General features: G+C 47.0%; 10 protein-coding genes across 10 annotated transcripts; 5 read left to right on the top strand and 5 right to left on the bottom strand.

Moving 5' to 3' along the window:
- The first annotated feature begins 13 nt into the window (after window positions 1-13).
- Window positions 14-1,990, top strand: V8C40DRAFT_259185 (putative MFS transporter). The gene is made up of 4 exons (XM_083218906.1): window positions 14-98; window positions 156-1,046; window positions 1,097-1,330; window positions 1,387-1,990. Exons 2-4 carry the CDS (start codon window positions 241-243, stop codon window positions 1,928-1,930), a joined length of 1,584 nt encoding a protein of 527 aa, XP_083067156.1. The 5' UTR covers window positions 14-98; window positions 156-240; the 3' UTR covers window positions 1,931-1,990.
- Window positions 1,991-2,270: 280 nt separating this feature from the next.
- V8C40DRAFT_259186 (uncharacterized protein) lies at window positions 2,271-5,497 on the top strand. The gene is made up of 4 exons (XM_083218907.1): window positions 2,271-3,238; window positions 3,305-4,021; window positions 4,077-5,202; window positions 5,256-5,497. Exons 1-4 carry the CDS (start codon window positions 2,368-2,370, stop codon window positions 5,338-5,340), a joined length of 2,799 nt encoding a protein of 932 aa, XP_083067157.1. The 5' UTR covers window positions 2,271-2,367; the 3' UTR covers window positions 5,341-5,497.
- On the bottom strand, window positions 5,349-7,723 carry V8C40DRAFT_259187 (MFS transporter). The gene is made up of 3 exons (XM_083218908.1): window positions 6,748-7,723; window positions 6,456-6,695; window positions 5,349-6,391 (listed from the first exon to the last, which is right to left on the bottom strand). The coding sequence occupies exons 1-3, from the start codon at window positions 7,395-7,397 to the stop codon at window positions 5,482-5,484; spliced, it is 1,800 nt and encodes a 599-aa protein (XP_083067158.1). The 5' UTR covers window positions 7,398-7,723; the 3' UTR covers window positions 5,349-5,481.
- A 203-nt stretch (window positions 7,724-7,926) lies between these two features.
- On the top strand, window positions 7,927-9,193 carry V8C40DRAFT_259188 (PLC-like phosphodiesterase). The gene has a single exon (XM_083218909.1). It carries the CDS (start codon window positions 7,969-7,971, stop codon window positions 9,055-9,057), a length of 1,089 nt encoding a protein of 362 aa, XP_083067159.1. The 5' UTR covers window positions 7,927-7,968; the 3' UTR covers window positions 9,058-9,193.
- V8C40DRAFT_259189 (Zn(II)2Cys6 transcription factor domain-containing protein) lies at window positions 9,084-11,094 on the bottom strand. Its single transcript, XM_083218910.1, has one exon. It carries the CDS (start codon window positions 10,864-10,866, stop codon window positions 9,166-9,168), a length of 1,701 nt encoding a protein of 566 aa, XP_083067160.1. The 5' UTR covers window positions 10,867-11,094; the 3' UTR covers window positions 9,084-9,165.
- Window positions 11,095-13,156: 2,062 nt separating this feature from the next.
- On the bottom strand, window positions 13,157-14,592 carry V8C40DRAFT_259194 (uncharacterized protein). Its single transcript, XM_083218911.1, has one exon. It carries the CDS (start codon window positions 14,076-14,078, stop codon window positions 13,266-13,268), a length of 813 nt encoding a protein of 270 aa, XP_083067161.1. The 5' UTR covers window positions 14,079-14,592; the 3' UTR covers window positions 13,157-13,265.
- A 363-nt stretch (window positions 14,593-14,955) lies between these two features.
- V8C40DRAFT_259195 (glycosyl hydrolase catalytic core domain-containing protein) lies at window positions 14,956-16,122 on the top strand. The gene is made up of 2 exons (XM_083218912.1): window positions 14,956-15,726; window positions 15,794-16,122. Exons 1-2 carry the CDS (start codon window positions 15,133-15,135, stop codon window positions 15,995-15,997), a joined length of 798 nt encoding a protein of 265 aa, XP_083067162.1. The 5' UTR covers window positions 14,956-15,132; the 3' UTR covers window positions 15,998-16,122.
- A 353-nt stretch (window positions 16,123-16,475) lies between these two features.
- Window positions 16,476-17,650, bottom strand: V8C40DRAFT_153233 (uncharacterized protein). Its single transcript, XM_083211337.1, has 3 exons — window positions 17,032-17,650; window positions 16,884-16,974; window positions 16,476-16,827 (listed from the first exon to the last, which is right to left on the bottom strand). The coding sequence occupies exons 1-3, from the start codon at window positions 17,475-17,477 to the stop codon at window positions 16,624-16,626; spliced, it is 741 nt and encodes a 246-aa protein (XP_083067163.1). The 5' UTR covers window positions 17,478-17,650; the 3' UTR covers window positions 16,476-16,623.
- A 1,740-nt stretch (window positions 17,651-19,390) lies between these two features.
- Window positions 19,391-21,279, top strand: V8C40DRAFT_284786 (Carboxylesterase family domain-containing protein; the record flags this gene model as incomplete). Its single annotated transcript, XM_083222223.1, has 6 exons — window positions 19,391-19,829; window positions 19,886-20,203; window positions 20,290-20,589; window positions 20,648-20,873; window positions 20,990-21,027; window positions 21,194-21,279. The coding sequence occupies 6 exons, from the start codon at window positions 19,391-19,393 to the stop codon at window positions 21,277-21,279; spliced, it is 1,407 nt and encodes a 468-aa protein (XP_083067164.1).
- A 159-nt stretch (window positions 21,280-21,438) lies between these two features.
- V8C40DRAFT_284791 (Zn(II)2Cys6 transcription factor) lies at window positions 21,439-23,849 on the bottom strand (the record flags this gene model as incomplete). The annotated part of the gene is made up of 6 exons (XM_083222224.1): window positions 23,586-23,849; window positions 23,050-23,504; window positions 22,517-22,999; window positions 22,292-22,436; window positions 22,093-22,240; window positions 21,439-22,040 (listed from the first exon to the last, which is right to left on the bottom strand). Exons 1-6 carry the CDS (start codon window positions 23,694-23,696, stop codon window positions 21,439-21,441), a joined length of 1,944 nt encoding a protein of 647 aa, XP_083067165.1. The 5' UTR covers window positions 23,697-23,849.
- Between the last annotated feature and the right edge of the window lie 179 nt (window positions 23,850-24,028).

The raw sequence follows: 24,028 nt of genomic DNA on the forward strand, positions 1-24,028 counted from the left end.
CCATACAATCTAGCGCAAACATGGCAGGGTGTTAACCACGCCTTATGCATACAAGCGGAGACTGGTCCACTAACTAAGCTGTGGTCAGTGTTGTACTCGTATGTTGCTTTATTTCTGTCCGGTTCCCTGAAGAGGTTGCTGATTTTGATCTGCAGCGATATATCTTGGGTTGCATCCTCACGTTGGCTGAGACATACACCAAGCTCGTTTGAGATTTGGGACCGTACATTGTCGGTAAATATGGCAACATGTACTCAAACGAAGGCTGCCATACAGCCATCTGTGGCTCTTACCACAATCGACTCTAGTTCACGACAATCACTGGAATACAGCAATGCCAATCAATCTCCCGAATCCGATGATGAGGCTCCACGAATGTCTCTCCTCCGCAAGTTGGCGGTTATTATACAGCTCTCAGGCGTCAACTTTGCTTCCAGCGCTGTGAACGGTCTTGTCGTCGTCGGCTTACCTACCATCACCGCTGATCTCAAACTGGACCCGTCACTGGCTTTTTGGCCAACTTCAGTCTCCAGCCTGGCAAATGCTTCCACAATCCTACTTGCTGGCTCTGTAGCAGACTCAATAGGGCCACGGCCCGTCAATCTTGTCGGTGGTGTAGTGACGGGTGCATTCATACTAGCCGCAGGTGCGTCTAAAACAGGCCCTCAGCTCATCGTGATGCGTGCCTTGCAGGGTATCGGCTACGCCATGCATCTGGTGTCGTCTGTCGCTATTGTAACCCATACACTTCCACGTGGAAGGCCACGCAATTTTGCCTTCTCTTGCCTTGGCCTTAGCCAGCCGTTGGGCTTCTCGTTCGGCTTGGTTCTAGGAGGCATCCTTCAAGATCTTATTGGCTGGAGGGCAGCTTGGTACATATACGGAGGCTTGACCCTTGCCCTCTCTGTTGTCGCCGCTTGGGCCTTGCCCAACTTTCAGAATGAAGGAACATTTAAGGACACTATGCGCAATTTGAAAGTGCGAGTGGATTGGGTTGGGGCATTGCTTGCCTCCATCTTCATGACATTACTATCATACCTCTTTGCGTAAGCTCACTCCCTATTGGCGTGTACTTCATAAGCTCACAAACTTGCAGTGCCATCAGTGTGGATATTAATAGAATCCGAGACCCAAAAAGTATCGTGTTCATTTGCTTAATCGCCATGTCATTGCCCTTGTTTATTGGCTGGGTCCACCGACAAGTCAAACTGGGTAAACCAGCACTCATTCCGAATACTCTATGGAAAGACACAGCATTTTCCAGCATTTGTGGTACAGTGGCTCTTTCTTTTGGTGTGACGACGTGTATGGAGCTTTTCGCCAGTTTATTGTAAGTCAGAATCTTGTGGTTCCAACGCTGTTCCTTGCTGACAGAAATTTATGTAGTTTCCAAGAAGTCCAGCATCTTTCTCCTCTTCAGACCGGTCTTAGAATTATGCCGAGTCTGCTTGTAGGAGTTGTTCTTAACGTCACTACAGGTTTATTTGTCCACAGAGTGCCTGCGCTGTGGATCGTGACTGTGTCCTCCATCATTTGTTCAGTATCACCTCTTCTCATGGCCGTAATTAAAGTGCAATCCCCGTACTGGGCAAACGCCTTTATTGCACAGGTGCTGGCACCTATGAGCACCGATGTTCTCTTCACAGTAGGCCTCATTATTATTTCGGACAACTTCCCTGATAACACTCAAGCATTGGCGGGTGCTGTGTTTAACACGGCAAGCCAACTCGGCCAGGCCCTCACCTTGGGCATAATGCAAATTGTCTCAACACTTGTGACAAAGGATCACAGCGACAAGATTTTGCCAATGGCTAGACTGGAGGGTTTGAGAGCTAGCTTTTGGACAATGTTTGGTTTCATGATGTTGTGTACTTTGTGGGGTGCAATTGGTCTACGAAATACTGGAAGAGTTGGATTAAAGCGTGATTAGACTTGTATTACCATTAGACTTTTAAACTGCCATAGAAGACAATAAAACAGTTGCATTTGAGAGGACTTGTTAAAAGTGTCATTCGCCCATTATCAAGGACTCACCATTACACATCAGCCAAATATGTTTAACACGTGAATAACTTAACTCGGCTTTATGTGTTGATGTTGGCCGGTAGTTCTCCGTCAAATGTCCCTTTTCGATAGCTCGGCTCTTCTTTAAGAAGATTAAACTCATTTTGCCGTTCCGTTTTTCTTGACTTAGGTGGGGTCTGAGTGGATGGACTGCTAGAGATCCGAAGTGGCGAAGCGCCACGGCTGCGTCCCATGTTCTGACTCTTAAACTTCCAACTGCTTTGTTCCATCTCATTGAACGATCGTCACTTTAAGCTGTTGTTTGACAGACGTATTCCACCGATTGTCGGCGATCTGTATGACATGTCGGGAGCTGATAGTCAATTCGTCTACCCCCACGATGGTCCGGATTCCGACACTCGTCCAGCTTCGGGCCAAACGGATCACTCCGCCTCAGTGCACCAAGACGAGGCTACACAGCACAGCATCGCAACTCAAGTTATAAGCCCGACAGGTTCGGATCAGCCCTATGAGTCTGCAACCACAGATCAGTCAATGAACCAGGACAGTCTCTCCGATGAGTTCTGGGGCTTGGGACATATGGCAATGGCGGCACCCTGTGCGTCTGACGCTGTCTATTCTAGCGCTCATGTTCCACAAACAAGTCATCACAATTCGGGTGCGGCCGATGAAATGACTGCTCAGGAAAATCCCGCCTCTCTAATGTATGATTTTTTCACGACTCCATCGCCACTTCCTAACACGGGTTGGGAATCGGGCCACCAATCTGCAGGGTCAGACCTTGATCATTCGCATAGCAACTCTGTGAATCCTCCAAAGATAGGCTCGCGCTTCTCCAGGGAATCATCCAAACTGTTAAAACAGTGGTTCTCAAACCACTATCACTATCCATATCCGAGTAAAGAAGAAATGAAGATGCTACAACACCAGACCAGTTTATCCAAGACGCAGATCAGTAACTGGCTCTCCAATACCAGGCGGCGAGAAAAAATGCACCACAGTACACAATCTTCTCAGAGGGCAGCGGCCGCAGTTGATTCCAATACACCGTCGATAAATATCCCCAGACGACCCGATACGCCGACAGTTGAGAAGAGGCGTAATTGCCGCACCATGGGACCTCTTGAACGCTGGGTTGACTCTCCTCCAGAGAGTGAGCCTGCAACGGTCACTGCCATTGCCAATGCTGTCCAATGTGCCGAATCATCACAATGTAAGTATCTAGGATGATTGTTTGGTTGAGCATCGCGCAAGAATGCAAATTAACTTGTGCACCAAGCTTGGCCATTGTCGACGCCCATAGATGACGAGTCCGGCCAGTCTATCAACGAGTCGTCAGACAACAGCTATCGGACCTCCAGTGGTAGCTCACTTGCTTCAGCTTACTCTTATGGTTCCAGTGACTCTGTTACGGGGGCTCCAGCTCTACTACGTAGCAAGTCACGTCGTCGAAAGCGCAGGCTACGGTCAAGGCCAAACAGATCTCGTGTCACTAAGATGCAGTATCCTTTTCAGTGTACCTTTTGCGCAGAAACATTCAAAACGAAATATGACTGGCAGAGACATGAGAAAACTCTGCACATACCTCTCGAGCGATGGCTGTGTTCACCTGACGGACCGCGCGCTATCAACCCCGAAACTGGCCGATCGTATTGTGTATTCTGTGGCGAACCAGAGCCAACTGATGGTCATATAAACAGCCACAACCCATATTCGTGCCAAGAGCGAGTATTTAATAGGAAAGACCATCTTAAGCAACACTTGCACTTGGTACACAAGGCGAAGCTGGCAAACGCGGTGACAACCGGTTGGAAAACATCTACCCCAAATATTCGATCGCGCTGTGGATTTTGCGAGATTTATCTAGATTCATGGGGTGATCGGGTTGAACACTTGGCGGACCATTTTAAAATGGGCAAGACTATGGCTAGCTGGACGGGTGATTGGGGTTTTGAGGATGCCATCACAGATACGCTCGAGGATGCCATTCCACCTTGTAAGAACGTCCCATCCTACTCACTCTTTGAGGCAGGCTAATCATCATTTTATAGATCTCCTCGGCAAAGAGAGTACTAGCATGTTTCCGTTCGAAGCAAGCGATGTTTCCCCAGAATCCCCTCGCACTGCGTACGAACTACTCGTCGTCGAGCTCTCGTGTTTTGTCGAAACATATCAGTACAAGACAAGGCAACTTCCCAGCCATGAGCCCATGCATATCGAAGCCTGTCGCATTGTATTTGCCTCGGAGATGTTGACATTAGAAATAGACGCCGAACCCTCATGGCTGCGTGACCTAGTCTTGTCGAATGAGACGATTGCCACGCAAGCCCAGTTTCTTCCTATACGAACACCGTCTGAGGGAAGGCTTAGAACCTTGGAGATTAGGGGAAAGAAGTCGCTATTCGAAGATTGCCCTCTTGAGGCTCAACTCTATAATTTTGCCGTTACTGAGGCGATGGCTAACCAGGCTGTCATTTCCGACGAGACACTACAGGCCGAGGCGTGTAAAGTAATTACGCGAATGCAACAAGCCTTACAGCTTCCCCTAACCGATTTCGTATTCACGTGGTTTATGACATTAATTTATTCGTCGCCGACGAATTGGCTCAGTCATTTTAGGCAACGTTCGTCTCTTCCACTCACTGGAAGTGGTAGCACAGCTGTATCTACGAGTTTGGCTGGGCACTGGACTCCAGGAATCGCATCTTGCGCAATTCGCAGCCATTTATATATCGGTACTCATGATTTTGGACCTCTCCGGCAATCTAGCGGAGAGGCAACCAGCGACTCACATTTCAATGGGCTTAAACACGCGCCAGCAAATGTCGCAACTAGCGTACCGTTATCATCGGAGTCATTTATTCCCACTATGACCCCGTCGATGAGCGAGGAACTCTTTGGCCACGGACCAGGAAGAAATCCCAGGGCAATTGGTAGTCCTGATCCGGAAGTCAGCAGTATGGCGTTTCTTATGAAGCATGTGGATGGAGGTTCGCGGAGACATAACGATGGCCTTCAGACCGGGTCTTATATGTTCCATGATCCCAATTTATACAAGTGGTTGGGCCGGGAGTTGGGCCGCTGGGTCACCTCTATCATGTCTCCCAATAACCCAAATTCCCATGTGCCGTCCGACGAGGAGATTCAGCATCATGCTCGCTTTCTAGTGTATGACGAGTAAGTAATCCATCGCTTTGCGTAGTCACTCTACCTTGCTAATCGATTTCCAGCGATGATCCGTGGAATCAGACGGTGGCAGATAATCTAGAGTGGTTGCATCGTTTCAAAGTCGGCGTCGGGATTGTTACAGAATAGGGCTTGAATTATAATTGATCGATAGAAGTAGCTATGGCTACATTGCATCAGTTTAGTTACACATGTAAGCCGCCGATTTATCTCATGTCGTGCATGCACCTACGAATGTAGATTGAAGATAAAACACGACGTGCCCCAGTATTATTTCCTCTTCTCGTAATGATCACCAACACTCTCTTCCTCTTCAATAGTAGCAATATCATCAGAGTGATACGGATCCACAGCGAATTTGCTGAATTTACGCGCTGGAATGCGCTTCTCAAAGAGCACATCAATATCAGCAAAGGTAAGCCCTTTAGGTTCTGGTAGACGGAAGTAAGTCCAAACAATGCCAACCAAGTTGGTTCCAGCCCAGAGAAAAGCTGCCTTTCCACGCCAATTCCATGCAGTTGGATTTATTAGACGCGCCTGAAGAGTACTAGTAACGAAACCAGAGGCAAGGTATGAGTTGCGTGATAAAGCGACTGTCTTGATTCGAAGACGATTTGATGGCAGCTCAGCCACAAGTGAGTAGCAGACTGGTCCGACTGTGAGGTCGTAGGCAAAGGTGAGAATGAGAATAAGTGCGCCAGTGGCCCAACTAATACCAGAATTCAGCTTTGGTATACCCAGAACACCAACGGTCAACAAAATTGTGAACATGAGGATTTGTCCCCAGAGGTACAGCGTCCGGCGGCCAAAATGTGGCATCAAGAACCATGACCCAACAGTGCCGACAAAAGCCATAGCAGATTGACCAACACCGAGAGAAAAAGCATTGGAGGGCGAGAGGCCAGCCTGTTCCATGAAATAGGTCCCGGCGCCAATCATGGGTGAGCCAGAAGTGTGTTGGATCACCCATGTCATTACAGCTAATTCTGTTCGGCGAAGATCAACGCCTTTGAAGCAATCCCAGTATGAAGTGCCAGATGTTTGCTCAATCTCCATCTGGTGGGTATGAATCATCATGGATAAAGTCTCCTCAACATTAAAGTTCGGGTTTGCTTTCTGAGAAGTAAGGCGGAGGAGAGCATCACGAGCCTCCTCTGTCTTTCCGTGACGGACGAGCCACCTACAGATTAAAGTTAGATATTCATAATCGCTATATGATATACTTAGATAGTAATATGGCTTACCATGGTGATTCAGGCGCGAAGAAAGTAGCTATAGCAATAGGAATGGGCCACACCCATTGGATGGCATAAGGAATACGGTAAGACCATTCAGTGTTGCCAGATACAAACCCTTTCAAGACCCCAGAGGCAATTAATTGACCTATGACCCAGCAGAGATTTACATAGGTGGTGAGATATGCGCGCAATGGTACCGGACAGACTTCTGCTGCATATGTTGTCGTCAATGTTTGGAAGACGCCCCTTGAAGGATTCAATCAGTGAACGTAATAGATGTGGGATACCTGCAACTTACCATGGCAGCCCAGACATGATATAACCAGCAAGTAGCATCTCTACATTAACAGCAAAGAACTGTATAAAAATGAAGCATGTAATGGCGAATAAAGCTCCAATCATAGTCCAGCGGTATCCAATCCTTTCCGCAACAATACCGTTGATGAACAATCCAATAATTTGTGCGGCGCTTGTTCCATTTCCCAGAGCATTCTGCCATGTGGCACTGAGTTGATATGTTGGGTTGCCCTCTTTGTCAAGGCCAGTGTATTGCCCGTACTTCTTGGCGAACGCCGCCATGCCATAGAAACTGCTCAATAACCATGTATCATAGCCTTCCATGACGACGGCTAGTGAAAGAGCAAATGAGAAGAAGATGGCTTTTGGATATAGCCTTATACCTTCCAGCAGGCTCATTTTCCGTTCGCTATCAGCAGCAGTGCCAGCATCTGCACTCAGGTCCGCCATTTTGGATACCGCCACTGGTGATTTGTGGACAGCTTCATCTCCCTGAGAGATAACTGTGCCATCTTTCTCATCTCTGGCGATTCCTCTCTTAGAGGCGCTGGAATTGCGTGGTTGACCTTTGGCATTTTTTGCTGCTGGGTTGACAGCCTGTAGACGGTGTTGGTCGTCCATGCCAGACCTCTCGTCGCTGGCAAAATTCATGACGCTGGTGTTAAAAGTTTTCCGCAAATGAAGTAAAGCAGATGAGAGAAGTAATAACAGTCTGGCAGGAACAGTCTCAGCACTGATACAGTCTGGATCCAAGGCCTTGGTAGACGGATTTTGGCATATACAAAGACCAAGTGCCCCCGGCCTAATATACTCTTTTGAGAGGGCTGCTAAAATTCCCAAGAGCGCCTCATTATGTTCTCCAAAATGAAGTTACGCATTTCATGATGATAATAAAAAACGACGATCAAGAACCAACCAATTGACCATGCGGTCGGACGTAACAGCTCTTTCGTAAAGCAAAGAGTTGGAGAAAGTTGGGCGTGCCTTGTCAGTGAGATCTCGCACCTCCTAGCGCAAGTCTTTTGGCTCAATGGCCTCATACAGTCCAAGTTCCAATACTGCTATTGGCTATGGAGCCGAAGACATTCTTGCTTCCGAGCACTCCACCTTTGCCGAGACAGGGGCAAGACTGTAAGCACCAGTACGGCATCTTAATTGGCGCACCACCTGAACTTGCGCCCATTTGGTCGCCTGGAATATTCAACTAATTGTACGCTATTCAATGGCTAAATGTTGCTATTGGCTATGGAGCCGAGTTCCAAGCACGTTCTTGATCTCTCAACACTCCACTATTGCCGAACCACGAGCCCTTTTCTGGGCTCTCAGTGACTTGAGGCTAAATAGCTGCCATCTATCTGGGCTTTCCCAAGGACGAAAACGACATTTCTTCGGAAGTACACCATTTCGAATGACTACTTCACCAACCCTGATTACAAAGCTTATACAACCTGTGTCTTGCTATTGCATTATAGCAGGAAGAAAAATGGCGTCCAAAGCAAACCCACTAAGAATGACAATACAAACGATTCGCATCGCTGGACATCGAGGTCACAGCGCCGCCGCTCCAGAGAATACTTTGGCTGCTTTCAGAAAGGCTCGCGAGATAGGTGGCAAAGGCGTCACTTGCGAAACAGATCTTGCTGTGACCAAAGATGGTGAGCTCATCTTGCTTCACGACGATACTGTCGATCGGACAACGGATGGCCATGGACTGGCTAGTAATATGACCTATCTGGAGATCTTAAAGCTTGATGCAGGCCGATGGTTTGGCGAGAAGTTTACTGGTGAAAAAGTTCCAAGGCTGAGGGATGCCTTACATCTTGCTCGGGAACTGGATATCATCTACCAACTCGAGCTTAAGGTCTACAACCAGAATCATGTCATATTCCCTGCATTAAGGGCGCTTATTGACGAATTGAAATGCGCCGACCTTCTTCAATTCTCTTCCTTCGACTTTGTCCAACTTAGAGCAGTTAAAGATGTTATTCCCGAGGTACCTACAGTAGGGTTATCACACTCACGATTGATAGACCCTGCTGGTCTTGCTCGAGGAGCCAATCTGGATGCCATGAATATTGAGATTCAGCATTTTCCGAGCGGTGAGGCTCACCAACTTCATACAGAAGGGTTTGCGGTCTTTTTATTTATTCCACGCCCCGAAGTGCTTGAGCTTTTGGAGGTTTATGGCAGAGACATGGAGGCCGAAATCGTCCAGTGGATTCTTCAAGGTCAATTAGATCAAATTATATGTGATGATGTCTCACAGATGGTTAGGATCAGGGATAAAGCTCATAAGCTGCTCAAGAGCTGAAAAAAATCCAACTTTCAGACTTCTAACCAGACATGAAGAGGTAGTTGATAATTTTAATATGATGTTACCATATAGCTGCTTCTAGTACTGCTGCTCCAAAGTTATCTATTACATGCGTGGGACCATTGCATTAAAGGCTCCATTGCAAAAGTACTTCGTGGCCACCCTCCTCTTTTCCGTCCTTTGCTCTCTCCCAAGTGCCTCTCCCAAAGCTGCGATAAACTCACTTCTACTCATTGGACTCTGGACTTGTCTCAGGCGAGCCACTGCCCACTCAGTCTTATCTTGCTCAAGATTTTCGATAGAATACAGGAAGAGCGGCCGTATGTATCCTGGGTTAAGAGCGCCTTTACTTAGAGCATTCCATTCGCCTTCAACAATGGCCCGAATTTTGCTCATGGGTTGCTGAGACTCGGGAGAAGGGAATGGATCATCACCAAGCGTGCGCCTAAGACTGACAATCTCACCATAATATGCGGCTGTACAGACTCCTACTAGAGCAATAAGAGGTTCGGCAATCATTGGGCAGAAGTTTTGTCGGAGTTGAGCTGGCTGGAATTGTAATGGGCTTGGGCGGGCAGTCCATAGAGCCGACAGAGTATTGTTCAGGTTGGTCACGATTTCACTGACTTCTTCTTGATCTTCCGGTGTGATTCTTGAGCGACGATAGTGACTAAGATCTTGAATTTGATTCGAAATTCTTTGGAGTTGTAGATAAAAAGAAAATATCGGCGCACTTATGATGTCGTACATGGCACTTGTTGAATCGGGGCTGTTGCTTAATGGAGGCAGATGAGCCACCTCGGTAATATGGTTGCTTATGAGATCAAACGCCGTTTCTGATAATAAGCCGCAGCATCCCGATCGTTTCGTTGCAACGTGTAAGAGTTGTAGCCAGGTACAGATTCGTAAGGCAATAGGAGACCGATCGGTATTTAGTAGCCAAACGGCTAATCTTGTCTCAAACGCGAGGCCAAATGCACTTAACGAAGGGCCATCTTCGTTAGGCAGAATGACCTCGCATAGACACAGAAGTAATAAGATGACCAGAAGAATGTCGAAGGCAATTTTCTCATCGGCTACCAGGAGTTGAAAGGCGGCAAGACGTGCCTGATATTCCGAGGTGGCGGGAAACATGGCTAATCGGTTCACCTGAGCTCTGTATATGTCTTGAACGGCTTCAATGGCTGCAACCACTGATGGTTCCTGGGTACCTAGTTGTACGATGTGAAATTTTATCTTGTTCCAGTTTAAATAGTCAAAGGTTGAAATTGTAGGAGAATCCACTTCGTCAATAAAATATGAGGATGATCGAGATGTTATCCCAGAAGGGTAAAACAAATCAATGGCTGTAGTTACATAGATTTGCAAGGAAGTAGTGTAGAATCGAGCAGATGGTGAGTCTGCATTCTCCGAGCTTGACTCTTGATGGAAGTTGGTGATGTCTTCATGGTTGCTGCACGCCATACCAACAGCGGTATTGAACATTGCTGATTCTCTCGTATTGCAGGTAGAATCAGGAGGCAATAAATCGCCATGAATAAGGTCATGCCCAGTCCCACTCCGCTGTGAAGAAATGGACGGATTTCTGGGTGAATTCTTTTGCTGTTGGTTGTCAACGTTTCGCGGCGCCGGCTGTAAAGGCATCAGAGGCGGCCTCCGCTTGTAGACGCATTTCCTCTTTGCCTTTGAGCATCTTTGGCAATTCGGCCGCTGCTCGTCACATTTTATCTTTCTGGCTCGGCAAATGAGGCATCCAGTGCGGACACGACTGCGGGGGCTTGTGTGCTGGACTCGAAGTGTTTCCATTTTGGATACAGGCGTCTAGATCCGTAAGCATCATCAACTATGACAGCGATGCTGCACCGTCGCATATGAATGTGAGAAAGGAAATGAGCAATGGGAAATTCACAGCATGAGATTCTCCCCCAAACAAGGAAATGCGGAGGTTTTGTTAGTCCCACTCATACCAGCCACGTGGGCTTGGAGAGCAGCCAAAGGAGAGACCCGTTTGAACAGTCTGGGGAAAGGTACAAGATCCGGGCCAGTTTACATGAAGATCTATGGATTCCATGGATCTGAATTACAGCGCTGTGCCGACAAGTCCTTATAGGGCTTGGGGCGCTGTAACGCGCTGTATCGCGAGGTACGCACCTATGGAGCGCTAGTTGGTCGCTGTGATCCTTATCAATCGCTGTGATCAGTGCTCTGAGGCTGATAAAGCTACATGTAGGTACTTACATGCACATATGGAGTGCCCAAGTAGTTATTTTCAGCAGGTGATGGCGATCAATCGCAAATTCCTGATTCTTTGCTGGATAGAAGAATTCCACAAGAGATTCGATTGAAAGCAGCTGCATCGCGCATAATGAAAGCAAGCACAGGTTTGGAAGCGCATCGCAATTCCATTCGCCTAGGTTGTGATTCCCACAGTCGCTTATGATAACCACAAAACCTCCATCTTGCCAAAAAAGGCCCCCGCCTCGTAGGTACACTCTTCCGTATCTTTTTCGGCAGCCTCAGGCAGCCGCAGCCAATCACTGGCCTTTCCTTTGCCAAATTTCCTCAATCTCTTTTATATCTTGCATTATCATCTCCATCACTAATTGCCAGGTCTTCAAAAGGTCAGTCAATCGGCGGGTGAATGCACATCCTACAATATCGCTCAGGTGCACTAACAAACCACTGCTGCACTAGATCTCGCCACATGCGATCCCGCTCCACACCACCGACCGACGCCGCACGCCGCTATAACTGGAGGGAGCTTGGCAGATTTGGTGGGTTGGCTGGATGGCTGATGGATTAGGCGGGGGATTGGGTGCGAGTACAAGATCGGCGCGGGCAAGGCAATCTGCTGGTCAGCGAAGGTGACCTTCTTGCCAGCCCTTGCGCTTCTATGGGACCACGCCAGGTTTGGGGCAAATGTTATCGGCAGTCAGCCATAAAGTCTTCGATGGCGATCGAATGGCAACAAGTAACGGCGAGTTGGTCGAGTTGTTCAGCCTATTGGCCCAGCTACTCTTCGGCCTTGAACGCTCGAGTCGTTCTGTGACTGGAATGTCGTCAAGCCCAATTCATCTCGCGCGCTCTGTGCCGTGCCGTTGCCCACACATTCTCCGCCTACACATTCTCCGCCTGTCAACCAACACGGTCGAGCAACGTCGACTCCTCTACCTTTGTTTGAGATGGCTCCTCGATGCTACGCTTGTAGAGTACCACCAATTCCCGGCTAAGTAATTTGCGGCAGAGATAAATGTTAGGCTAGCAATGCCAGGCCTGAATATCTCACCAAACTGGCCAAGTACCTTATTATAAGGGGGACATACCACTCAGAGCACTGGGAGGGATTTCTGCAGCTGCATCACGAAGGTGCGACTCCTGCCAGTGGATTGTGTGGACCATGAAGCTTGATTGGCGATCCTACCAGCAACGGACAGTTTCCGCAAGAGAGCTGCCAGGGTAGAGGAACATTGATCTGCCTCCGGATAGTCTAGGCTCATCTTGCGCCACGTGCTGGAACAATGGATCCTGAATCCTCCTGAATCCTGACGGATTTCGAACTAGCCTCAACTTTGACCGCAGCTTACCCTACGTTTTTTTAATTTCCACAATTGCGTATTGTTACAGTTGAGAAAGATCCAGAGCTTTTACTTGCTTCTAGAGTAACGCGAACAGCTGACATCCATTAGATACATTACAAGGTACTGCCGTTTCTATTCTATCTTGATGATAAGTACTCATGTATAACAGTAGCAATTGTATGCGTAAAAGAAGAGTAAAAAGTAAAACCCAGATGTTTATGCTTAACCATTGCTCAAGAGATTACTATACTACGACATACTTCATCACATTATCAGAACAACTTCCTTGCTGCCATGTCATCGATAGTACTCCTTCAATCACCGTTTCTTTTTGCTACCGATTCTGAATCATTGCCAATAATAGGCCGATAGTTCCAGCACTACGATACTACAAATACATATTTCAAAGACCAAACAACGCACCGCTTTCAATATTGCTACGCTGATCCTCAAAGTTCTGACACGCCGTTATCAGACAACTGTTTACGTTAAAATACTAGTTACTAGTAACAGGCATATAATATCTCCACAATAATTTGTACAATTTTTACTATCTCTATTTACATATATGCACGTATATATATACTCTCAAAGTTATCAAACAGTCTTCATCTCAAAATGCCAGCTTTATGCTCGGCCGGCAGGCCAGGTGGTGCCAAAACGGCCGTTGGTAGATGCAATAACAGGGCTGCCGTGATCGTCATCGACATAAACGTACTGAGAGCCAACCTGCTGGAGCTCCCAGTCGCGAGGAGGCGTGTTGATGGCACCGCCAATGAATTCCGTGGCCGCGAGCACCCTCTGTCCATCATCCTTGGTGTCAAGAGCGTTGCTGGGCGCATTGCTCAAGATGTCCTGCGTGAATCCCTTCCACGCTCCAGAGCCGTCCTGAGAGCTGACCAGAACACCGCCGTCACAGCCACGGATGAGAGAGACGTCGCTCCAGCCCCAGCCATTGGAGTCCCAGCTAAACTCGAACCATGTGCCGAGCCAGTGAGCCTGGCCATTGTTCATGGTTGCGTCAACGCCGCGCTGGATACGGCCTGCCCAGCCATCAGGAAAGGACAAAAATTGAGTTGCGCCGGCTGCAACCCAAACGTACTTGTAAGGAACCGCGTCGCAGTTGTTGTGAAAGGCGTAGAAACCCCGCCAGTCGTTGTCGGTGTTGGTGATGAAGATACCCTTGCCGCCATTGTCGCCGTCGCCCCAGGTGAAAGTGGGCGAAGTGTTGCAGACCCAGTCGCGCTTGGACTTTGATATCTCAGACTTGAGAGACTGGCGCACCAAGCCACCAGTCTGATAGCTTTTGAAGGAATCTTGTGGGACGGCTTTGATGGCATTAACATCAGGCGCGGTGATGTTGTTAGCGGGAGCTTCTCCAGGGGGTTTTGGGAGCGCAATGGCAGCGCCAACAAACGGGAGAAGAGAGATGACACGCATGATGATATCAGATGAATGGATAGATGATCTTTGTTGAAACAATGCTCGTTGAATTGCTGGACTGAAAGATGAGATGAAGCAATGTCTTTATTTATGTACTTTTCCCCTCTCTATTCACATGTTCATGCGAGACTGGGATAGTCAACCTCGAAGCAAGACTATCTTGTCACCTTCACTCATCGCTCACATCCGACGCCGCCCGGATAGTCGCCGTAAGATTCGAGTTGCCAAATAAGCTCATGGGTAGGGATAGGATCCGTACTTTCCGTAGCTTCAATGGCGTGCTGTAGTAAGACCGAGCCATTTCACGAAGTTGTAGCCACATCTGGCTCTTGAGTAGCAATAGCAGCCATGTCGAGTTAATAGCCAAAGGTAGCCTATGATGGATATAGAAGGAGATGAGTTGAAAACAATAATCGTATCATTATGCCCAACAATGGAAAGATTGAGTATCATTATGAGATGGTCTACTGCGGGATTATATCGACAGGATCCAGTCGAGCGTATTACAAATGAGCATGCCTATTGGGGTTAAAAATATCTTTACCTTCCTTTTGTAGAAACAATAAATATGTATCCACATAAGAAGGATGCAAGGCAGCAGTATCCAGCATGATATCCTAGCAAATAGTATAAGCCGCCTGTGCCGCATATCGCATAGCGCGAGCCGGGGTTGCATCCTGTCAACTAGGACTTTTAGCAACCAACTAGGAAAACGTGCCTGACTATCATCCCACGAGGAACATGCTCCACATTACAGTGAAAGCGTATTAACAAACAGGTTTGTTATGCTTACCAGTTAGTTCAAAAACAGAAAGTGAAAACAGAAGAGGAAGAGCTAAAAGTCCTTCGACAGATTGCAATCATCCTTCGATAGATTGCAACCATCCTTCAAAACATTGCAGTCAATCAAAAGAACAAGATAATTGAGTGTTTAGAAACGTATATATAGTATATAGATTGCCATTGTAATATAGGAGAACTCACCACAGCTCTTAAGCTTGTGGCACATCCAATCTCTTTGCTCTCGCAGTCTCACATACACCCAGCCAACATGGTTTTCTCCAGCAAAAGGTTAAGCGTTACCGCTTCTCTTTTCACCCTGGCCCTTGCTGATCCATGGCCAAAGCGTGGCCTAGCTGCCAACGATGATATTCCCATCACGCAGTTTGGCGGGTCGTATAATGGCCATGGTTCGCAGGTCAACTGGCAGTATAACTGGGACAGCACAACCTCCCAGAAGCAAAGCTGGGCCGAGTTTGTGCCCATGCTGTGGGGCACGCAGAGCTACCATACCACTCAATGGTTCGACAATGCTTGGTACTGGATCAACAATGGAGGCTCGGGACACTTGCTGGCCTTTAATGAGCCAGAGCTGGGTAGCCAGGCCAATCTAAGCCCTGGCGATGCTGCTAATGCGTGGAGGCAATACATGGAGCCTTTCTATGGCCACGCGCAACTCGGTGCCCCTGCTGTCTCCAATGACGGCTACAACTGGATCAGCCAGTTTTTGCAGGCCTGCAGCGATTGCCACATCGATTTCATCCCCATCCATTGGTACAACGATTGGACGCTGGAAGCGGATTTTGAAAACTGGGTCAACAGTATTTGCTCCCTTGGCAGTGGCCGCCAGGTCTGGATCACAGAGGTATGTTGCTCATAAACAGTTTTTACCAGCAAGAAAGAATGATTGCCGATATTAACCGCTCGAATAGTTTCAAGCAGGTGGAAACGCTGACCAGGAGGCTACTTTCTTGCAATCGGCGATCCCGTTCCTCGATAACAATCCTTGCGTCTACCGCTACTCTTATTTTGGCACTGCGGACAACGGAAAGGACTTGCTCCAGAACGGTGGACCTTCCCTTTCTTCTCTAGGAATTCAATATGCTTTTAGCCCTTACGGGTCGGGCAGTGTGTAAGATTATGACATTGGAAAATATGCTGGTGTACATATGACCTCATGATGTAAAAAAGAAATGATACTGTATATACATTAGTTTAAGAGATACGGTTGGATAAAAACGAATATACTGCTTGAGATGAATATTTCTGAATACTGTAGTCAAGATTTGTGCATTACAGATGGTAGCTTTGTTAGATTACGACTGAGTAATATCAGGGTGGCTAGTAGGTGCTAAAGTCTCTTGTAAATATAGGATATAAGTTGTTGGCTGCTTTAATATGAACCGTTTGAACGCTTAAGTCTTTCCTTAAAAGACCAAAAAAAAAAAAAAAAAAAAGAAGAAGAAGAAGAAGAAGGAAAACATTACTGCACTAATGATAAGCATGCTTCTATAAGTAAGCACTACCAGACTTTTGTAATGCAAAAGGTTGCGATAATGAAGATGCATTGGTCTATGTAACTAGTATATAATCCTCTGTAACTATGTACTCTGCGTAGTTATTTACATAAAACGACTGCGAAGAAGAATAAATACTTTGGATAATTCATGAAGAAAGACAGGAATAAAACTCTCAATACTACTTCATAGTAGCACCGGCAACATTCTCCTCGTCTCAAGTCTAAGCCTCAACCACCAAGACTTTATGGCTGTCTAGGGTTAGGAGGGCAAGCAGCTCCAACGCAGCAAGTGATTTGGCCAGACTGGCACTGTCCGAAAGAGTTCGCAGCGCCATCGTTAACATACGTCCAGGCCGCATGCTGGCAGGGGGCGAAGAAGGGCGCAGCAGACGTGGCTCCTTCATCGCTTCGGAGCGGGTTAACACAGGCGTTTTGTCCGTCGTTGTTCTTTATATCATGTTAGCTTCAGTCTACTGTAAAGGTGTAATTTACGTTCAACTTACGCCGCAAGAGTTGAGGTTGAACAAGTTCTTGTTGCAACCAGTCACAACCTGTCCGTTGCAAGAGCAAACAATAGCAACAGAGAATCCGTTACTAGAGAAGAATTAGTTTGATAAGACCAAGGAATGCGAATGGTGGTCTACGACTTACACATAAGAGACATCAACATCGGCCACGGCTTCAGTAGATCCCTGAGGAACAACAAAGTTACCCTCAATCAGGGAATCATCGCCTGTAATGGCCCAGCCGGCGTCGTTGATGGCGACATTGCCAATCCATCCGGTTGGAACGGCAAAGGCAGCAGTGGCGCCATTGGCCATGGTTCCGGGACCTACATTGCCCGACACAGCAGAAGGTCCGTTTGGATCGTGAGCGTGTGAGGTCGAGATGGCATCACCGTGGCTGTTAATGACAGTGATGGTCAAGAATTGAGGAGCGGCAGCAATCTCGAGACCGTGAATGTTGGGAGCAGCTGTAGGGCCGGCAATTCGAACAGTTGAAGCAATCGTGCCTTCAGTTCCAGTCAATGCCGGCTGGGGAGCAGCAAGGACGGAGCTGGCAAGGCCGAGTAGGGAGATGTAAGTCAAGCGAGCCATTTTAAATAGAAGTGAACAGCGTCCAAAAAGAGTTGAAAGTCTCTGATATAAGGTAGTTGAAGTTGTTGAGATTGATGGAGATATTATGAGAAACGACTTGGAGCAAAGTCTCTCTTTATAGATGATTCTATTGCTGAGTATTGTACTGGCATCTTACAACTCGTCTGGTGAATTTGTTTGACCGATACTAGAATCTAATTTCTCTCTCAACCCTTGCCCTCGTCCCGTTTGATCTTGTTGATGCTGACAATAGCGTCTTTCTATGAACTCGAACTACAACAACTGTTGAGGTTATCCATTTTTCGGTCACTACTAGATAGTAAGAGTAGCATTTTGAATCCTATAGTTATACTAGTTGAATATGATTGGTGCGGATGCAAAGATATGCCGCGATTTGAGCATGGTATAAGATCACAACCTTCTCTTTTGGTACCATATACAGCTTAAAACATCCGTCCATCTAGGTCCAGGGTACTTAGGCCCGAAGCGTGGCTTAATACGACTCCGATGAAGGAGAAGGGTGGCTCAGTGAGATAGTTGCCAAGCCGTTTGCACTTTTATACAGATGTAATCATCTGAATTATAGGTATCTACTGACCAATGATTTATGGAACATCAATTCATGTACCTTAATACAGGTGTTTGTTGCTTCTTTTCTATCCTCTTACAATGAAAGCGTTTATAGTTCGATCAAGTTCAACATGCTGTTCATTCCTACTCTTTACTTAGTATTGCAGTTGCTTACAAGGATTACGCGTTCTATTCCCAAAGTCCAGAAACTGCTTATAGTTGAGTAGCTATGCATTACTTTTGTGGTTAGCGTCGGTTATTATTACCTCGTGCTATAATGAGTGATATTGAATCCTTCCAGGCAGCACTGTCTACGCCGAACGCGACTGGGTTTTAACCACAATAGGAGTATGCCAACAGGCAATTGAATGCAGTAACTTGAGTCATTTTTCTTCTTCACAACTCTATTGAGTAGAAATTGCTTTATTAAGTTCAAATGCTTCCTTTCAGCCACTTGAAAACCACATGCCGTCAATGGGGGCAATAGTTTGCGAAACGAAGACAAAATTATAACCCCTGGTAGGAATAGCATTGCCGGCTCAATCCTTCGGACAGGCGTCGGACTGTCGGCACCTACGGGATTCCAATTTCGGCAGTGTATACTACTTGTTTATAAATTACCTAGTATCATGCTGACTGTCATTGGCAACAATTTTGCGAGGCAACGGAAGTCGGTAGCAGTAGAAGATGGTAGCAAATTGACGTTATGAATACAGGTTAGTTCCGGCTTGTAATATGGCCTTCGCTGAGGGTATAATCTGCTCGGAAGCTGCGTACTGGTATCAGCCACAATGCGCCACAAAAATTGGTCCCCTTGATTGCGAATTTCTCTTTGTTTAGCGTCACACTTCTTCTGCCATTTGTCGGATCATATGTGCCGACCTGTTGCATCATTCGCTACCGGCTCAAGCGCATGCGCATACAGACGAAGCATTGCCGGTCGACCCTCTCACGGTATTGACCGGTCCATTGGTAATTCTACCAAAAACCGGTTCTATCTTAGCCAATAACATGTTTAAGTTGCTTTTACTATTACAATTATGTAAATCACAGCTTCAACTTTCCATTGTAGCGGTCAAAAATGATGTAGAGCATACCTCAAATGGCACCAAGAGTCCGGTCTTCACCGGCAAACTGTTACCCAGAATGGAAGGTATCGTCCCTCTTCCCCGGATTCTGCTAAATCATAGCAAACAACAGGGTTGCCATTGAAGCATTATTGTCTCTGAGAAGCCATATAAAAAGTTCTGGGAAGATGTCTGTCAACTGTTTTGTTTCATCAGATGTAAATTGACGTCGTTGACGTATTCTAGAATTTGATGCGAAAGTTTGAACGACAAACCATGATCAAATCTCTTCTTTTAGTCTCCATTCTTGGCGGCTGTGCCCTTGGCGCTCCGTCTTACAGCACGAATGACAACCCAGTAGTTGACTTGGGATATGCAAAATATCGAGGCGTTCGAAATGCTACATATGGCCTCGATTATTACTTTGGCATTCGTTACGCAGTCCCCCCAGAAGGCGATTTGCGCTGGCAGGCACCACAAGCCATTGAGACTCATGGTAAACATTCCTCGGGAATTATCGACGCTACTATTTTAGGGCCTCAGTGTGTCCAGGGCCCAACGGCCTGGGCAAATGGCACTAATTTGGGGGCCCTTCAAGTATTGGGGGCTAGTCCTCAAATACCAGCGTCGGAGGATTGCTTACTTCTCAATGTTCTTAAGCCGGTATCGCCAAAATCCAAATCTCTCCCTGTTCTTGTCTATATTCATGGAGGAGGTGAGCAGCTATTGAATCTACTGGATAGAAATGATAGTGATGTTGATATATGCTAGGTTACATCACCGGTAACTCCATCTCCTCGGATGGCTCAGATTTCACAAAGTATGCCCAAGGCAATGTTATTTGGGTCTCTATTCAATACCGCCTCGGTGCATATGGATTCTTGAACCCAAAGGAGTTTGATGGACACAACGGAGTGAAAAATGCTGGCCTTCTCGATCAGCGCCTCGCCCTTGAATGGGTTCAGCGTCACATATCCGCATTTGGTGGCGATCCCTCCAAGGTGACTATCTGGGGAGGGAGCGCAGGCGGTGGATCGGTTGTGAACCAGATGATTTACAAGGGAGGAGAGAAGAAACCACCGTACAGAGGTGCGATTGCAGGTATGGTTTTCAGTTTTATCCTTCCTTTGGTGAAGCTTCTCGTATAAGTTGAATCGGGCTAACCCGCGATATAGAGTTCCCATGGCTGCAGCCTTACCACGACGACACCTTCTTGCAAAAACAGTATCAGAACTTCTTAAATGATGCCAAGTGCGGTAATGTCGCCTGTCTTCGAAGTCTATCCCCATCCGCATTGGAAACGGCGATAAACAAAAGCTATTATACTGGATACGATGCCGGACTATACTCTTATGGAGATATGTACTATGGACCTTCAGTGGATGGCGATTTTGTCCGCGATCTACCATCTGTAGAATTCAACAAGGGCCATTTCTCTAGGGTTCCGCTCATGACAAACCATGATTCGTTCGAAGGTATGAAGACAACCACATCGTCTGTATATCATGTCTTCCCTCATTAATAACCTGACAGGCATCTTGTTCACCAACTTTTCAACAACCTCATTCGACGAAAACAAAGCCCAGTGGCAAAAGACGTGGGACTCACCTACACCCAAGTTCTGGGACAGTCTAAGTCAGCTTTATCCGCTGTCTAGCTTTGGAGCCCCGTATTACGAACAGCCATTCTTCCGCAGCCTCATCTTTCCGCTCATTGCTCTTCTCGCTCCTCTCTCTGCTCCAGGCGTCGATCCGTCTCTGTGGCAGACTCAACAAATCAACGGCGATGCGAACATCAACTGCCCGACCTATTACTTTGCGGCAGCTGCACAGAAATACGGCGTCCCGGCTTATAAATCCATCTTTGATGCTGGAGTTTATGTGCATTCGGCAGCAGACTTTCCAATTTTCAACGTAGACATTTTCACCGTCGACTCATCAGTGGCAACTGCGGTCAAAGATTACTTTCTCTCGTTCATCATTCGCGGCGACCCAAATACCTTTCCTTCCGTATCTCATCAGACACGAACTCATTGGCCACAATACGGACAAAAGAGTTACACTATTCTGAATGTCTCAGATACGAGTGTCGCGGCCCAGAGAGATCCCGATGCTTCTGATCGCTGTGACTTTTGGCACTCTCAGAGCGCCATTGTGAGAAACTAAACGCGAATACTGGGATCAAGGTTCATGTTCTAGTGCATGAGGCATATGGGAGACAGAATCAAGTGTATGGAGCATAGTCTTGATAGTTAATACGAGGAGTAGCATTATTAATGAGTGTTTTGGGAGATCTGAATTAATTCCAGCGCCGCGACTGCCAGTTCATTCTAATGCTTCAAACCAATCCAGACGAGGCAAATTTAACATTTCGCCAAACAAATCCTCCTGGTTTCCAAAATCCTCTGAGTACCAATCATCTCCCTTAACATTGGAATACTCTGCCCAAATGCTGCGGGGTGTTTCTGGTGAGTTGCTCTTGAGCTGTACATCTGCTTCTACACCATCGCACACGTTTGGTTGCAGATTCCCCAGCTGCTTCTGTAACAATTTCCCGTAGATCGATGGAAAATGAAACGAGTGAATGCCCAGATCAACCAAGAGCTGAGCCGTTGTCGCCACAGTCTTCAAATTTTTATATCTTTCCTCTGAAAGCATGTGACGCGATTCGCAAGCTTGGAGAATAAACATACATGCATAGAGAATCATGACAAACGCGAAATCACTAATGTACCGAAGGCTCTCTCGAACCACGGGACTCAATTGTTGAAGCCAAGATAGCATACCGACAGCATGGTCTAGCGTCGTTCTCACCAATAGGTCTCGCTTGTCAACATCACTCACATGTGTATAGTGACAAACAGCGTATGTACTGAGGCAAAACTGAGAGTAGCGGTAATGAAAATCGAGCCCGATTCCAAATCCTCCTAAATATCCTTAGTCTTGTGAAGTTATGAGTATCTGGGAGATTTCACCTACCATGCTCAATAAATGAAGCATACTTGGCTCTCCAGGCAGCCAAATCACGGGTGACGATGTCCACTACGGCTGACGGCGAGGAACAAGCTGGGCCAACTTTCTCTGATGGGCACCACCATTCGCCGAAGGTTGAATCAACAGCATTTGCCTAGATGAGAAATTGTCAGAAAAGATTCAGCTAGAGTCTTTGAAGCATTACCTTTTCCCATAGCAGACACAACTCCACTTCACCTAACAGACGACGCATACGAGGCTCGATGTTTATACCTGCGAATAACTCTGGGGCTGACCGTATCGAATTATCGCTCCGAATGCTAGGCGGTGTTCTTGTAATGATAGCACTGCTTTAAGTGGTTAAAGTACATTAGCACTGACAACTCAAAAAGGAAAGAGAAAGAATTCAGTGCCATGAATGAGAACTCACTGGTGAGACATGGTGAAAAGCCATAGCCAATATGTATATCTCTTATAACTAGCACTGGACAGCCATTGGTCATGCGGGAGGCTCAACATGGCTCTTGCACCGTTAATAGATCTGTGGAGTCCCAGCTGGGTTCCGTAAATTTCTGTCACTGTTTTAAGGAGCTGCGTTGGTAGCATATAGGGAGAATGTGGGTTCTCAATGTTGGGCAGAGCAATTTCTGAGAAGGCGTAAAGAACTACCAGTGCCCTGAAGCTTGCTATATCCGCTTTTCCAGGCCATATAGTGCCAGCAGACTTGTCTTGGACAAACTTCAAGACTTTGGGATAAATTAACCGCACAGTTGATAAGCCTCCCGGTAGATATCTTGCAGTGACGTAGCATATTGAGTGGATTAATTCTGGCTGCTGTTCGATTATGACTTCCGCGTTTTTGAAATCGTCTTTGGTGAAGACGGGTATAGACGATAGCAACCGAGAACAGAATCTGGTTTACTTAGTATAGTGCAGCACACGGCATGATGTTATTAGACTTACATCTTTAAAAGCTGTCTCATTTCTGCCCTCGACAGTGGTGAATCTATTCCATCAGATAGCATACTTGGTGACAGACTGGGAGAGGTCACCGAGCTATAAACTGAATGTGAATCAATGTCCAAAGCATCATTCACAACATTATCGCCCAAAACTGCCAAGATTGGAGCGGTCAAATAGATAGACGGGAGGTCATCGATCAGCCTTCGGTCGTGCCTCAAAACAACGGCATGTTCATGGCAGTTAACAGGAGCGATTGTCCTATTGTGATGTCTACTTCTTACCCGCCGGCGGCAAGCGTCTTTAGATATCCGGGGTTGCTTTGGAGCATTAAAGTTCTTGGGTGTTTTGACAACCACTTCGAATTCGCCAGGGTATAGTGGCGGCCTTGCAGAGCAATTGCGCTTGGCACGCTGACAGCGAGTGCAGGCCGAATCGCCAACGCGCACGCATTTCATCTAGTTATGGTCAGCGTGAACCATGAAATTCCTGATTATTGCTACCAGGTTACAATAACAGTAACCCAGCTCGTAACAAACCTTGAGGCGATGACACGCAACGCAAGCCGTGCTGACACGACCACCCCTCCAACTCGGCGCTGCAGGTGAGCCTATCATAACGCTGAGCTCGTTCTCCTCTAGCCTCGCCATCAGTGTGGCAGATGGGATTTTCTAGTCACAAGGTTCAACAACTGTAACGACTGCAACGATGATAGCCCAAGTTGGCGATACTGTGAATGCCAAGATGTTCACAGTGGAATTGCAGACATTCACCAGTATTCACGTCCTGTCACACGCGCGACGCCTTACCAACGCCAGAGGGGTAAAACCCGAGGCCTCCGTTTCCCCTTTTCTTAAGCCGAATTCGGTCCCAGTTGCCGGCGTACCCCAGATCAGCACTGCGCCATCCTCGGCATTATTCTCCACGATCTGGGGATCTTACCCCGCGGCCAGCGAGGTTGGAATAGTGCAAAGTTGTCATG

The sequence above is a fragment of the Trichoderma camerunense genome, assembly GCF_050948025.1.
Source record: "Trichoderma camerunense strain CBS 138272 chromosome Unknown V8C40scaffold_33, whole genome shotgun sequence".
Taxonomy (NCBI): domain Eukaryota; kingdom Fungi; phylum Ascomycota; class Sordariomycetes; order Hypocreales; family Hypocreaceae; genus Trichoderma; species Trichoderma camerunense.

Bases quoted from the DNA above. Each gene is read 5' to 3' on its own strand.
- V8C40DRAFT_259187 (XM_083218908.1), bottom strand. From the start codon at position 7,397: ATGAATTTTGCCAGCGACGAGAGGTCTGGCATGGACGACCAACACCGT. The intron at 6,696-6,747 runs GTAAGTTGCAGG...GAATCCTTCAAG, and splicing joins ATCATGTCTGGGCTGCCATG to GGGCGTCTTCCAAACATTGA. The intron at 6,392-6,455 runs GTAAGCCATATT...TTTAATCTGTAG, and splicing joins TTCGCGCCTGAATCACCATG to GTGGCTCGTCCGTCACGGAA.
- V8C40DRAFT_259186 (XM_083218907.1), top strand. From the start codon at position 2,368: ATGTCGGGAGCTGATAGTCAATTCGTCTACCCCCACGATGGTCCGGAT. The intron at 3,239-3,304 runs GTAAGTATCTAG...TTGTGCACCAAG, and splicing joins ATGTGCCGAATCATCACAAT to CTTGGCCATTGTCGACGCCC. The intron at 4,022-4,076 runs GTAAGAACGTCC...ATCATTTTATAG, and splicing joins CGAGGATGCCATTCCACCTT to ATCTCCTCGGCAAAGAGAGT.
- V8C40DRAFT_153233 (XM_083211337.1), bottom strand. From the start codon at position 17,477: ATGGCTCGCTTGACTTACATCTCCCTACTCGGCCTTGCCAGCTCCGTC. The intron at 16,975-17,031 runs GTAAGTCGTAGA...ATTCTTCTCTAG, and splicing joins GATGTTGATGTCTCTTATGT to TAACGGATTCTCTGTTGCTA. The intron at 16,828-16,883 runs GTAAGTTGAACG...CATGATATAAAG, and splicing joins TCAACCTCAACTCTTGCGGC to AACAACGACGGACAAAACGC.
- V8C40DRAFT_259195 (XM_083218912.1), top strand. From the start codon at position 15,133: ATGGTTTTCTCCAGCAAAAGGTTAAGCGTTACCGCTTCTCTTTTCACC. The intron at 15,727-15,793 runs GTATGTTGCTCA...CCGCTCGAATAG, and splicing joins GCCAGGTCTGGATCACAGAG to TTTCAAGCAGGTGGAAACGC.
- V8C40DRAFT_259188 (XM_083218909.1), top strand. From the start codon at position 7,969: ATGGCTAAATGTTGCTATTGGCTATGGAGCCGAGTTCCAAGCACGTTC.
- V8C40DRAFT_259185 (XM_083218906.1), top strand. From the start codon at position 241: ATGGCAACATGTACTCAAACGAAGGCTGCCATACAGCCATCTGTGGCT. The intron at 1,047-1,096 runs GTAAGCTCACTC...ACAAACTTGCAG, and splicing joins TTACTATCATACCTCTTTGC to TGCCATCAGTGTGGATATTA. The intron at 1,331-1,386 runs GTAAGTCAGAAT...AAATTTATGTAG, and splicing joins GAGCTTTTCGCCAGTTTATT to TTTCCAAGAAGTCCAGCATC.
- V8C40DRAFT_259189 (XM_083218910.1), bottom strand. From the start codon at position 10,866: ATGGAAACACTTCGAGTCCAGCACACAAGCCCCCGCAGTCGTGTCCGC.
- V8C40DRAFT_259194 (XM_083218911.1), bottom strand. From the start codon at position 14,078: ATGCGTGTCATCTCTCTTCTCCCGTTTGTTGGCGCTGCCATTGCGCTC.